At 46.8% G+C, this 13,066-nt stretch overlaps 1 protein-coding gene across 1 annotated transcript in view; it reads left to right on the forward strand.

Annotated features, from left to right (window-relative positions):
* The window catches only part of TNFRSF8 (TNF receptor superfamily member 8), a 72,112-nt gene that overhangs the window by 19,644 nt on the left and 39,402 nt on the right, over nucleotides 1–13,066 (forward strand). The window contains exon 3 of the mRNA XM_020902415.2: nucleotides 5,626–5,742. Coding sequence (XP_020758074.2) covers nucleotides 5,626–5,742 — 117 coding nt within the window. The remainder of the gene's footprint in view (nucleotides 1–5,625; nucleotides 5,743–13,066) is intronic.

Consider the following 13,066-nt stretch of genomic DNA (forward strand, 5'->3'; position numbering starts at 1 on the left):
AGCATTGCTGTCCGGAGGATGGTGACAGGCCACGGTGCCCAAGATCACCAAGGCTGTGTGCCCTGAGCTGGCAGTAACCCTGCTCAGTCTGTTCCCTGCAGGCTCCTTGCTGCACCAAGAGGGCAGACTCAGCCTGCACTCAGGCCACCCAAGGACCGAGAGAAATGTTTTGGGAAATAATTTGATATTTTTTATTTCTAAAAATGATTGTAAGAAGTCATTGTAGCAGAAACAGTAGAACTCTATTGGACTTTCTTGCCTTTATTTTATGGTTCAGTGTTGTTTTTGAACATACCTAACAAGTGGGGCCCCTTGCTTTTCAGTGCTTGGGACTTTACCCACATAGCCACATATGAGGGGCCACATATGGCCCGTCACGCACACAGCCACCCACCCATGTACATGCTGTCCTTTCACCCACTGACTAACCTGTCCATCTCTTCCTCTTCTTGTCTCCTTCCTCCTATCCTCCCCCTTCCTATTTTTGCTGCCACCCATCCCACATACATCTACCCATCTGTCTCAGTCTGCTCCGGCTGCCATAAGAAAATACTGCAGACTGGGGACTTAACAACAGACTTATTTTCTCATAGTTCTGGAGGTTCTTAAGTCCAAGATCAAGGTTCCAGCAGGGTTTGGTTTTGTGTCTGGTGAGAAATCTCTTCTTGGCTTGCAGACAGATACTATCTCATGGCAGAGAGAGAGAGAGAGAGGATCTCTTCCCCTTCTTACAAGGTCACCAATCCTATCTGATCAGGGCCCCACCCTTCTGACCTCATTTAACCTTCATTACCTCCTAAAACCCCTATCTCTAAATATTGGGTTGGCCAAAAATTTCATTTGGGTTTTTTCATAACATCATCAGAAAAACCCAAATGACCTTTTTGGCCAACCCACCACATTGGGGGGTTAGAGATTCAAGGTATGGATTGGGGGAGTACATAGTCCAGGCCATAGCACTGGACCCCTCCCATCCATCCCTGACCTATCACCTTCTCCCATCCCCCTTTTATCCACTCTTCCACCCACATCCATTCAACAGTTGCTTATTGTCCGTTCTTATACTGATGTCACTTATCACCTTTCCAGCTTTTTCTCTCTCAGCCTTTCTACAGGGACCGCTCTGCTTGGTGTCCTCTGAACCTACTGTATGCTTTCGAGTTCTGGGCCATTGTACATGCCTGTCTGCACCCAGGATGCCCTCCCCCACCAACTCTTATCTGGCTGCCCTCCTGGCACCCTTCCCTCCACAAAGCCTTCCCTCACCAGCCCAGGTTTATGTGGCTGGTTGTATACCACATCTCCCCAGGGGAGCAGAGGTCAACGTTCCTGGGTGGTGTGGCCCACGGGGCTCTGATTTTCCGTAAGACCCACAATCCCAGCTGCAGGGAGAAAGACAGACACTTGCTTTCCATGCCCCCCAGCCCCTTTGGCACCAGCCTGGCCGGGCTTTGATGGGGAGTGAGTGGGAAGAGCAGGTGATATCCCAGTCCCTGGCTCCTTCTACTTAGATGCCGTGGAGGGAAGAGGGGTGCTCCCTCTCCCCCTGTATTCCCTCTCTGAGGCCCACTGACTGGGATGACTGAGCATCTGATGCTGGTGTGGTGGGCGGGGCATTTTGCTGGAGTTTTATTGACCTTGTGCTTCCGGGCATGCAAGAGAGGAAAAATGAAAAACCCACAAAAACCCCTTCCTCTGTCTCTCGGGGAAATTTCTGACATTTTGCCCGCCGTCTACAGTCTGCACTCGACTGTGTATGGGGGCAGCTTGGTGGAGGAAGGAAACAAGGAGACCTTTGAGGCTGAGAAATGATGTCGTCAGGTCCCTCCTCCCACCCAAGCCTGTTATGCCCTTTCTAGCATCCTCGACAGTTGATCCCCAGCCCTCTGCTTACACACTCCCCAGTGACAGGGAGGTCATTCACTTGATTCATGACAACAGCCACAGTTGTCGCTGGTGAAGCATGTTCTGTGCCAGCGCTGAGCCCTGTACCATCTGAGCTCACGGAGCCCTGATAGGAAACCCAGAGAGGAAACTTGCACACGGTGGGGAGGCGGGTTTCAGGGACTTGCCCATGGTCACATGCTAGCCAGCGGCTTAGGCGGGGTCACATCGCTGTCTAACGAGAACCCTGAGCTCTTCCCCACTGTTTGGCACTGGCCCCGAGGCACTCACTGGGGGGAGGAGGCAGCATAGGAGTTGGCCAGGGCCAAGGTGGGAAGACGGCATGCTCTGGTTAGAGGACAGAGAATGTGCCAAGTCCTGGAGTGAGCAAGGATGGGCATTCAGGAACAGGGAGGGGGGCTTCCCTGGTGGCTCAGTGGCCAGTGCAGGAGACACAGTTTCCATCCCTGATCCAGGAAGATCCCACAGGCCATGGAGCAACTAAACCCATGGACCATGACCACTGAGCTTGTGCCCTAGAGCCTGGGAGCCGCAACGACTGAAGCCTAACTGCTCTAAAGCCCATGCTCTGCAACAAGAGAAGCTGCAGTGAGAGGCCCGTGCACCGCAACTTGAGTACAGTTCCTGCTTGCTGCAACTAGAGAAAAGCCTGAGCAGCAACAAGAACCAGCACAGCACAAAAATAAATAAATAAATTTATTTTTTTTTTTAAAAAGCCCCAAAACTTGGAGGGGCTGAAAAACTGAAGAGCCCATGTGGGGGTTGCCCCTTTCCTATTCTGCATCCTGCTTTCTGGATCACTCCCTTTTTGAGCCCAGACTAACCTTCTCACAGGAGGCGCCTCCCCCAGGCATGGGGGAGCGGGGCGGATTTGAAGACAGGCCTGGTGTTAGGCAGAGAGCAAGGTTTGTTTGGGGCCAGGTGGGTGGACCCTGTCTTGTCCCTGGGGGAGCTGAGGGTTTCTTCAAGTAGGAGGCAGCCCTACCCGCTCTGGCTGAACTTGGCTGGCCCTCAGTTTCCTCCGCATTTGGGTTTCTCCTTCAGGGCAATGGGGGGATGCCCGACAAACATCTTCCAGCTCCAGTCCCAAAGCACAAGAAGAAAGCATCTGATGGCTCAGATAAGGCCAGAGTCCACCTCTGCTCTGGTTCCCCAATGACAGAACTGCCTTGGATCACTGCTAGCAGGGCAGGGAGTAGGGGAATGGGGGCAGTTCTCCAAGAAAGTCAATCTGTGGGCTGAAAAGTCCATCTGAAATGTGTCTGCTGCACCAGGCAGTTAGCATCTGGGAGCCCTGAGAACACACTCCAGGGAACCTGACTTGGTTGGAACATGCAGGGGGGTCCTTCCTGGAGGAGGTGTCCTGAGGATGAGCAGGAGTCAGCCAAGGTGGGGAGTGGGTATGCTCTGATTAGGGGATGGAGAATATGCCAAGGCCTGGAGTGGGCAGGGATGGGCATTCAAGAATTGGGAGGAGCTCCATTTAGCTTGTCAAGGGTGTGGTAGCTCAGTGGTAAAGAATCCACCTGCAATGTGGGAGACGTGCATTCGATCCCTGGGTCGAGAAGATTACCTGGAGTAGGAAACGGCACCCCACTCCAGTGTTCTTGCCTGGAAAATCCCATGGACAGAGGAGCCCATGGGGTCACAGAGTCTGCCGTGACTTGGTGACTCAACAACAACAATAAGGGTGTGAAGTGGGTTGGGGGAGGGGAGGGCGGAGGGACTGGCGGCCCAGACTCAGCGAAAAGCAGCTCTCTGTGTGGGAGTTTCTGGGGCCGAAGCAGCTGCGGCCGGGGTTGCCTGATGCTGAGCCAGAAGTGAGAGGCGGTGACGGGAAAGGGAGGACAAACCCTGAGAACATCTGGAGTCACAAAGGCGCCGTTCAGAGGCTGGGCACATCAGCACATAGCGACACTTGGGAACCGGTTCTGAGAGCCAGAACAACGCCAGAGGCTTTCCTCACCATTCGGTTTCTTTTTCTCAACTTATTTTTCAGTCGGAGGAAAATTGCTTTCCAATGCTGGGTCGTGCGCATGCGTGCTAAGTCGCTTCAGTCACGTCTGACTCGCTACTCCATTAAAAAACCAAAAAGCTGAGAAAGTAGCTGCGGCACATACACTGTGTGTGGGTGCCCTCTCACTCGCTCAGTGTCCGACTGTTAGCAACCTCCTGGGTTGTAGCCGGCCAGGCTCCTCTCTCCATGGGGTTCTCCAGGCAAGAATACTGGAGTGGGTTGGTATTTTCTCCTCCAGGGGATCTTCCTGACCCAGTGATCAAACCCACGTCTCTTACGTCTCCTGCGTTGGCAGGCAGGTTCTTTAGCACTAGCACCACCTCGGAAGCCTTGTGTTGGTTTCTGCCATAGAGCAGTGTAAATCAGCCATAAGTATATATATATATATGTCCCCTCCCTCTTGAACCTCCTTCCCTCCCACCCCCCATCCCACGCCTCTAGATCATCAGAGCACAGGTTGATATGCCTGTGTTACAGAGCAGCGTCCCACTAGCTATTTTACACATGGTAGCTTCCCTGGTAGCTCAGTGGTAAAGAATCCACCTGCCAGTTCAGGAGACGCAAGAGACACAGGTTTGATCCCTGGGTCAGGAAGATCCCCTCGAGTAGTAAATGGCAAACTGCTCCAGTTTTCTTGTCTGGAAGATTCCATGGACAGAGGAGCCTGGCAGTCTACAATCCAGAAGGTTGCAAAGTGTCGGACACGATTGAGCGACTGTGTGCACACACACACAGTGTATGTATGTCAGGGCTGCTTTCTTAACCATTCGATTTTGTATTCAAAAAGTGGTGCTCAGGGAAGAAGATCTAAGTGGAGTATGGGAAAAGAAGAAACAAGCAGTGAATGAACACGCCTCATCTTCTGCTGCGTGAGCTCCAGAAGCTCCAGTGTCATTTCTTCAGCCCCTGCGGCCTTTCTGATCTCTGTACCAGCCACCTCTGTCCCTCCCATAGGGCCTCTGCACTGGCGGCTCCCTCCGCCTGGAATGCTGCCCGAACTCTCCCCACCCCAACCCCACCTCCTTCAGTCTTTTGGGGCTCCGTGGGCCCCCCTCCTACTGTCTCAGGCAATCAGTCCTCTCCCCACTGCCTTCCTCTCTTGGAGCTCCTGTTCTATGTTCTTCCAAGGCTGTCTCCACATTGGAAACCCACTTGCTCATTTCTTTCTTTAATTAAAAAAAAAATTTTATTTACTTAATATTTTGGCTGCCCTAGGTCTTCGTTGCTGCACTCTTGCAGGGAGGAAGGTCTACTCTCTAGTTGCGCTGCAGGGGCTTCTCATTGCGGTGGCTTCTCTCCTTGTGATGCAAGGGTTCTAGGCGCTTGGGCTTCAGTAGCTGTGGCACATGGGCTCAGCTGCCCCATGGCGTGTGGGACCGTCCCAGACCAGGGATTAAACCCATATCCCCTGCATTACGAGGCAGATTCTTAGCCACTGGACCACCAGGGAAGTCCCTAGTCTAGATTCTTTTGGTTGTAACAAACAGCAGCTAACTCACTTAAGGCCAAACAAGACAAAAGGGAAATAATTGGCTCAATAACAGAGGGGTCTGTGGTGCCATAATTCAGGTCTGAATGATGACCTCAGGAGTCCTTTTCTCTCTGTCGATGTCACCTCCTACTCATCTCCTTCTGAGGCAGGCCCTGCAGCAATGACCCTCCAAGGTGACCTGACCAGGAGCATCTCTGCTTCTCTTCCCCAGGGTATTCCCCGAAGCAGCTGTGCCCAGAGGGGTCCCACCACTGCGAGAGGCAGTGTCTGCACGATTATTACTTGGACATCAATGACCGCTGTACAGCTTGTGTGAGCTGTTCTGGAGGTAAGGGCTGCGTCTCTCCTCCCCTGCTCCTTCCAGGGAGGATGGGGGCCTTGGGGGTGGGAGGGAGGCAGGGGAGGCAGAGCACCTGGAAGGTGGGAGGTGGCGAGAAACGAGATTTGGTGCTTGTCCTCTGAATCAGCCCCCTGGTGCTTCAGTTTACCTCTCTGCATCTATGAATTGATATCAGCTGTGATATTTTTCACCCATACTTTTTTTTAATTGGAGGATAACTGCTTTACAATGTTGTGTTGGTTTCTGCTGTTGCTGTTCTTCAGTGGTTCACTCTTCTTGACCCTATGGACTGCAGCACGCCAGGCAGATCTGGCCTTCACCATCTCCTGGAGTTTGCTCAAACTCATGTCCATTGTGTCGGTGATGCCATCCTACCGTCTCATCCTCAGTCGTTCCCTTCTCCTCCTGCCTTCAATCTTTCCAAGCATCAGGGTCTTTTCCAATGAGTCAGTTCTTTGCATGGCTGGCCAAAGTATTGGAGCTTCAGCTTCAGCATCGGTCCTTCCAATGAATGTTCAGGGTTGATTTCCTTTAGGATTGACTGGTTTGATCTCTTTGCAGTCCAAGGGACTCTCAAGAGTTCTCTAGGGTCACAATTCAAAAGCATCAATTCTTCAGTGTTCAGTCTTCTTTATGTCTAACTCTTACACCCGTATATGACGAGTAGAAAGATCATATCTTTGACTCTATGGGCCTTTGTTGGCAAAGTGATCTCTCTGCTTTTTAATACGCCATCTAGGTTTATCATAGCTTTCCTTCCAAGGAGCAAAGGTCTTTGAATTTCATGGCCGCAGTCACCATCTACAATGAATTTGGAGCACAAGAAGGGAAAATCTTCACTGCTTCCACATTTTCCCCCTCTATTTGCCATGAAGTGATGGGACCGGATGCCATGATCTTAGGTTTTTGAATGTTGAGTTTCAAGCCAGCTGTTTTACTCCCTCATCAAGAGGCTCTTTAGTTCCTCTTCATTTTCTGCCATTAGTGTGGTTTCTGCCAGACAGCAGTGCAAATCAGCCATAAGTCTATACATATCCCCTCCCTCTAGAGCCTCCCTCCTGCCCTTCTGCATCCATGCTATTTAGAGGCTTAATTATCGATACGATGTTTCCTTGATGGAGGGATGTACACTTACACATTGACTCTGCTAAACCCCAGGGGAAGATTCTTTTCTTATCTCAGCTTTACAGTGAGGAAACCGAAGCTTAGGGAGGTTGAGGGCCTTTCTGAAATTACAGTGCTCTGGTTCATGGGAGCACTAGAGTTTCAGCTATTGGGTTGACACCAAGGGCTGTTCTTTCCCAAGACCACAGTGCTTCCAGGAGAACATTTTCAATAAGTGCGTTTATTGTTAACTTCTTATTAAGGGTAGTGAGTGTGGTTTGTGTGCTATCTCATATTTGTTTGTTGGGTTTTTTGGGGGGGAGGATGGGGAAATTTGTTGAGATTTCTTCTGGCCTAATACATTTTTGTGGGCTTCCCTAGTGGCTCAGTAGTAAAAATCCATCTGCCAATGCAGGAGACGCGGGTTCAGGCTCTACGTCAGAGAGATGCCCTGGAGAAGGACATGGCAGCCCATTTATTAATTTATGAATTATTAATGTTCCAGTATTCTTGCCTGGGAAATTCCATGGACAGAGGAGCCTGGTGGGCTACAGTCCATGGGGTTGTAAAGAGTAGGACATGACTCAGCAACTAAACAACAACAAATAAGTTTTCATACTGTTTAGTATGTTTAGTGTGTTTGGGGAGAAACACGTATTATGTTTGTTGTGTACAGAATTCCATGTGTACCTGTCTGACCAAGCTTGTTAATACTTATGTTCTTTTAATAAGATGCATCCTTATTTATTTTGTCGCTTTCACAAAGGTTAGTTTCTGAGACAGATGTGTTGAAATCTGTCTCCCAACATGCTTGTTTTCCTCAGATTTTCATAGTGTTCTATCTATTTTTGTTTTATAAGTGTCAAAGCTATGTTATTAGGTACTGTGTTCATGAGTATCATATTATCCTCGTGGGTTGGACCTCTTATCGACATGAAATACACCTCTCTGTTTCTTATAATGTGTTTGCCTTAATTTTTGCTTGATATTAAGATTGCCATTCTTCTTTGTTTATGTTAGCATTTCTCTGATATAGCGTTACAATTTTTAAAATTGTTGACCTCATTTTATTAAACAACAGTCACATGCATCCTTCACAAAAATTCAAGCAGGAACTTCCCTGGCGGTCCAGTGGTTATGACTGCACTTCCAGTACAAGGGTCATGGTTTCCATCCCTGGTTCAGTTCAGTTCAGTTCAGTCGCTCAGTCGTGTCCGACTCTTTGTGACCCCATGAATTGCAGCACTCTAGGCCTCCTTGTCCATCACCAACTCCCGGAGTTTACTCAAACTCATGCCCATCGAGTCGGTGATGCCATCCAGCCATCTCATCCTCTGTCATCCCTTTCTCCTCCTGCCCCAAATCCCTCCCAGCATCAGGGTCTTTTCCAATGAGTCGACTCTTCGCATGAGGTGGCCAAAGTATTGGAGTTTCAGCTTCAGCATCAGTCCTTCCAATGAACACCCAGGACTGATCTCCTTTAGGATGGACTGGTTGGATCTCCTTGCAGTCCAAGGGACTCTCAAGAGTCTTCTCCAACACCATAGTTCAAAAGCATCAATTCTTTGGCACTCAGCTTTCTTCACAGTCCAACTCATCCCTGGTTAGGAAACTAACATCCTACATGCCATGGGTGTGGCCAAAAAACAAACAGACAAAAACTGCCCCCAAAACAGCAACAACATAAAAATTCAAGCAATACACAAGTGTAAGGAAGAAAGCCAGCTCTGCTGCTCCCCAGTCAGTGGGTGACTGACACCTCTCTCCCTCTCTGTAGAGAGAAGAATGGGTTGGTTTGTAGCCAGACATACTATACACACACAGAAAGAAGGAATCTTCAAGAGGATGAGATCTTACTGCTTAGGGCGTGAAAATGATTATCTTTAACTTTATTCAAATATTTCAGAGGAGAAAGAAAAGTGAAGAAACTAGACTATCACAAGAGATATCACAAGGGTTTAAAAAAAAACCCTCTGAAATTAACAGAAGAGGTTATGAAAATCAATAAGTGGTTAGGAATCATTGAAGGAATGACTGTCTCTTGTGGTAAAGTCATATTCTACTTGTTTCAATTTTGGGGTAGCAGAGAGTTGCTTGACTCCCTGTAATGAAAAATGAATGACTTGTTGGCCTCCCCATCCTCTTCCTGACTTTTATAGTTTACATTATGTTTGCTCTGCGCAGTCTGTGATGTTGATCTTCTTTTCTGTAGCCCTAAGTCCACGCTAGCTTTACTTCATTACTTAAATTTATCCATTGTGCATTATGAGTCCATTTATCACAGCTTCTCATTCCTGAATTTTTCATTTTGATTTATCACTTGATTGGTCAGGTTTCACTGTCATGTGAACTTTCCAGGGATTCTTTTGCACCTTCCTTCACTTCTTTCATGTTTGAAAATATGTGTCTCTAAACTGGAATGACCACTTGGACAGGTATAATATTATTCTGGGATATATTTTCTCTAGAATTTGGTAGGATTGGTACACTGTCTTCCTGTAGTAAATAGTGCTATGGAGGCATTGCCCTTGAAAATATGTGAGCTATTTTCAATTATCTTTTGATATTGATTTCTAACATAATTCCATAGTGATAAGAGAACAGACTGTATGACTTAAACACCTTTAGACGATGAAATTTTTGCACCTTGTTCTATATATCTCTGGATATATTTCAGTGCCTCCTAGTTTGTAGTCTATGGGAGCTCGAACAGAATTTGTATCCTACTCTTGTGTGAACATTGTATAAATCTTATTTATATTGAAGTGGTCCATGGTGCTTTTCAGGTCTACTATATCCTTCTACTTCTCTGTATAGTCATTCTATTAATTTTTGAGAGTTTGATATTGAAACTCCATCTAAAAATCTTAATTTATCTACTTAAAAAGTATTTGTAATATATAGTGGAGCTATATAAAAGATAAAGACGCTTTGAAACACAATGTAAAAAAAATATTTCCGTGAAAGATTCTGCAGTCAGCTTTTTCCTCCCACCTTTGTAGGTGACTCCAAGAATCATTCTTTCTCTATTCTTAAGGATCAAAAACTTAGCCAGAATATGCCGTGATATTGTTTGCGAACAATTCTTCCTGGTATCTGGTATGTCTTTTTTATCTGCAGATTTAGTTCTTCATTTTAGGGGAATTTACATGTATTTTTTTATTTCTGTTCAACAGATACATCTCAATGGCAACTTGACAGATGCCAGTTTTTCTTATGTTTGTCTTGCTTTTCCTCCTTTTCCATCATCTTCATTCATTGCATGAATATCTGCCTTTTTACCTTGCATTCACTGGTGTTTTTTCAATCTTTTCTCCATGCCATTAACTCAATTTTCCATCTAACCTTTTTTATTTCTTGCAGCCCAGGTATCACAGGGCCCCCAGGATACTGGTAGTTCACTTTTTGAATTTCTAATGATGGTGCTGTGTACCTCAGTTTGTTTTCTTTGCTCTGCAGTCTTCCTTCTTATCTCATCCTTTAGAAAAATCATCTTTAAAAAAAAAAAAAAAACTCTTCCTTTCTTGAATTTATATTATTATTGTGTGTTAGTGGCTCAGTTGTGTCCGACTGTTTGTGACCCCATGGACTATAGCTTACCAGGCTCCTCTGTCCCTAGAATTTGCCAGAAAAGAATACTGGGGTGGGTTGCCATTTCCTTCTCCAGGGGATCTTCCTGACCCAGGGGTCAAACGCGGGTCTCCTGCGTTGCAGGCAGATTCTTCACTGTCTGAGCCACCAGAGAAGCTATATTCTTATTAAGTTCCTTTATAGTGTGAAGCACTCCTAGGATTGCTTATCTGTTGTAGACTGGGTTCTTTGTCCTTGCAAACTATATTCCTATCTTTTTTAGAACTTTCTTTCTTGTCTTCTCCCCTCCCTCCCTTCTGTCATCTTTCCTGCTATAGCACATTCACATAGTTGCCACGTTATATTTTTCCTTCTCGCTCAAGCTCAGCCACGGCAGCAACTCTGTTCCTGACACAGTGTGAGGGATTTCTCCTCCACACCGGCCCCACCTCACTGGGCTCGTGTCTTCCCAGCTCAGAGCTTCCACTGAGCTGTGTGTGCTTCATTGCTCAGTCTTCTCTGACTCTTTGCGACCGACCCCATGAACTGTAACTCGCCAGGCTCCTCTGTCCATGGAGGTTTTTAGGCAAGAATACTGGAGTAGGTTACCATTTCCTTCTCCAGGGGATCTTCCTGACTCTGAGATCGAACCCACATCTCCTGTGTCTCCTGCATCACAGCTGGATTCTTTACCAGCTTATACCAACAATTAACTGAGAGTCAATTGTTTTTTTTTTTTTTTTTTTTTGGCTGCACTCTGTGACTTGCAGGATCTTAGCTCCCCAACCAGGGATTGAACCCAGGCCATTGCAGTGAAAGCATTGAGTCCTAACCACTGACCACCAGAGAATTCCTGAGGGTTACCTAAAAATAATCATGGTAAAATATACATAAAACTTCTTAGTTTAACCATTTAAAAGTATACTGTCGAAAACTGCTGTATTTAAAATGGATAACTAACAAGGACCTATTGTATAGCACATGGAACTCTGCTCAATGTTATATGGCAGCCTGGATGGGAGAGGGGTTTGGGGGAGGATGGATACATGTATATGTATGGAGGAATTCCTTCGCTGTTCATCTGAAGCTATCATAACATTGTTAATCGGCTACACTCCAATACAAAAGAAAAAGTTCAAAAGAAAAAAAAAAGTGTACTCTTCAGCAGCATGAAGTACATTCATATTTTTGGGTGACCATCACCATCACCTAGCTCCAGAATTTTTTCATCTTCCACAACTGAAACTCTGTCCCCATTAAATACTAGCTCCACATCACCCCCAACCATAAGCCTTTGACAACTACCATTCTACTCCCTCTCTCTATGAATTTGACTACTCTAGGATGCTCATAGATGTGGAATCATACAATACTTATCCTTTGTGACTTATTTCACTTAGCATAATGGTTTCAAGGTGCATCCATGTTATGACATGTCAGAATTTCCTTCCTTCCTAAGGCTGAATGATATTCCATTGGACGTATCTACCACATTTTGTTTAACTGTTGATGTCCATGGGCATTTGGGCTGTTTCTGCCTTTTAGCTATTGTGAATATTGTTGCTATGAACATATTTGTACAAATATCTGTTCAAGTCCCTGCTCTCAGATCTTTTGGGTCAACACTCAGCAGAGGAATTGCTGGATCATGTGGGAATTGTATGTTTAATTTCTTGAGGAATCTTGAATGTTACTTTTGAAACTCATTTTAGGAGCTCCAAGGACCTTGGTGGGGGGTCAGAGAGCAGCCAGAGATAGGTATGGTCCTGGTGGCGGGGGGCCTGCCTTCCCTTCTGTCAGAGTCTTTATCAAGCTCCTGCTGCCTAGAAAGGGATGCATCCACTCCTAGGGCTCCTGCTCATTCCTCCCACTTGGCTTGGCTTCCTGCAATTGGCAAATCCAGGCAGTCTTTTCCGCCTCTGCCCACGCCTGTGACATTAACGGGCCGGCAGCTACTCAAAGAGTTTGTTTTTTCTTTAGTTTTCCATGGATGTCTACTCACTGCTTTTAGTTGGCTTCTCCAGATTTTTGAAAATTCTCAGGATTTTATTCTCTCCTCAGTAAAGCTTCTGGGGTTCAAGTGAGAATGAGGGGCTACACCAGCATCATTGCAACAAGGAAGAGAGAGGAAAGTATCCTGAAATGGTTTTAGGGCCAGGTGTAGGGGAAGGGAATTTTGTCATGGTTGCCCACATCCCATTGGCCAGAATAAAGTCACACGACCGGCCATCCAGCCTCAAGGGAGGCTGGGAAATGCAGTCTTTTCTGAACCCATTTGAAACAGAAATTGGGAACACAGTCATTGTGCCCTAGGGGATTCCTTGTCATAGCTATAATTTTCTTTTGTCTCTCAGAGGATATTAAGTGTATCTATTCCAAAGGCATGTTCTGTTTTCTCTTTTATCTGTTTTCTTAAGCGTTAGTTCTGTTTGAGTTTGGGGCTCTTTTTTCTTGGTGCTGCTTTTCTTTGAGTTTTGGTGACTTCAAGCTCTGCACGTGGTATCTGATGACCTGGGAAGGGGTGGGAGGTGGGGAAGGTGGGGTGGGGGTGGAGGGTGAAACCTGCCTCCAAAGGCAGGGAAGGTGAGCGAGGTGCTGGGCGGGGTCTGCCAGAGGCTGCTCCTCTGGGTCTGCAGGG

Source organism: Odocoileus virginianus, chromosome 11, assembly GCF_023699985.2.
Source record: "Odocoileus virginianus isolate 20LAN1187 ecotype Illinois chromosome 11, Ovbor_1.2, whole genome shotgun sequence".
Classification (NCBI taxonomy): Eukaryota; Metazoa; Chordata; class Mammalia; order Artiodactyla; family Cervidae; genus Odocoileus; species Odocoileus virginianus.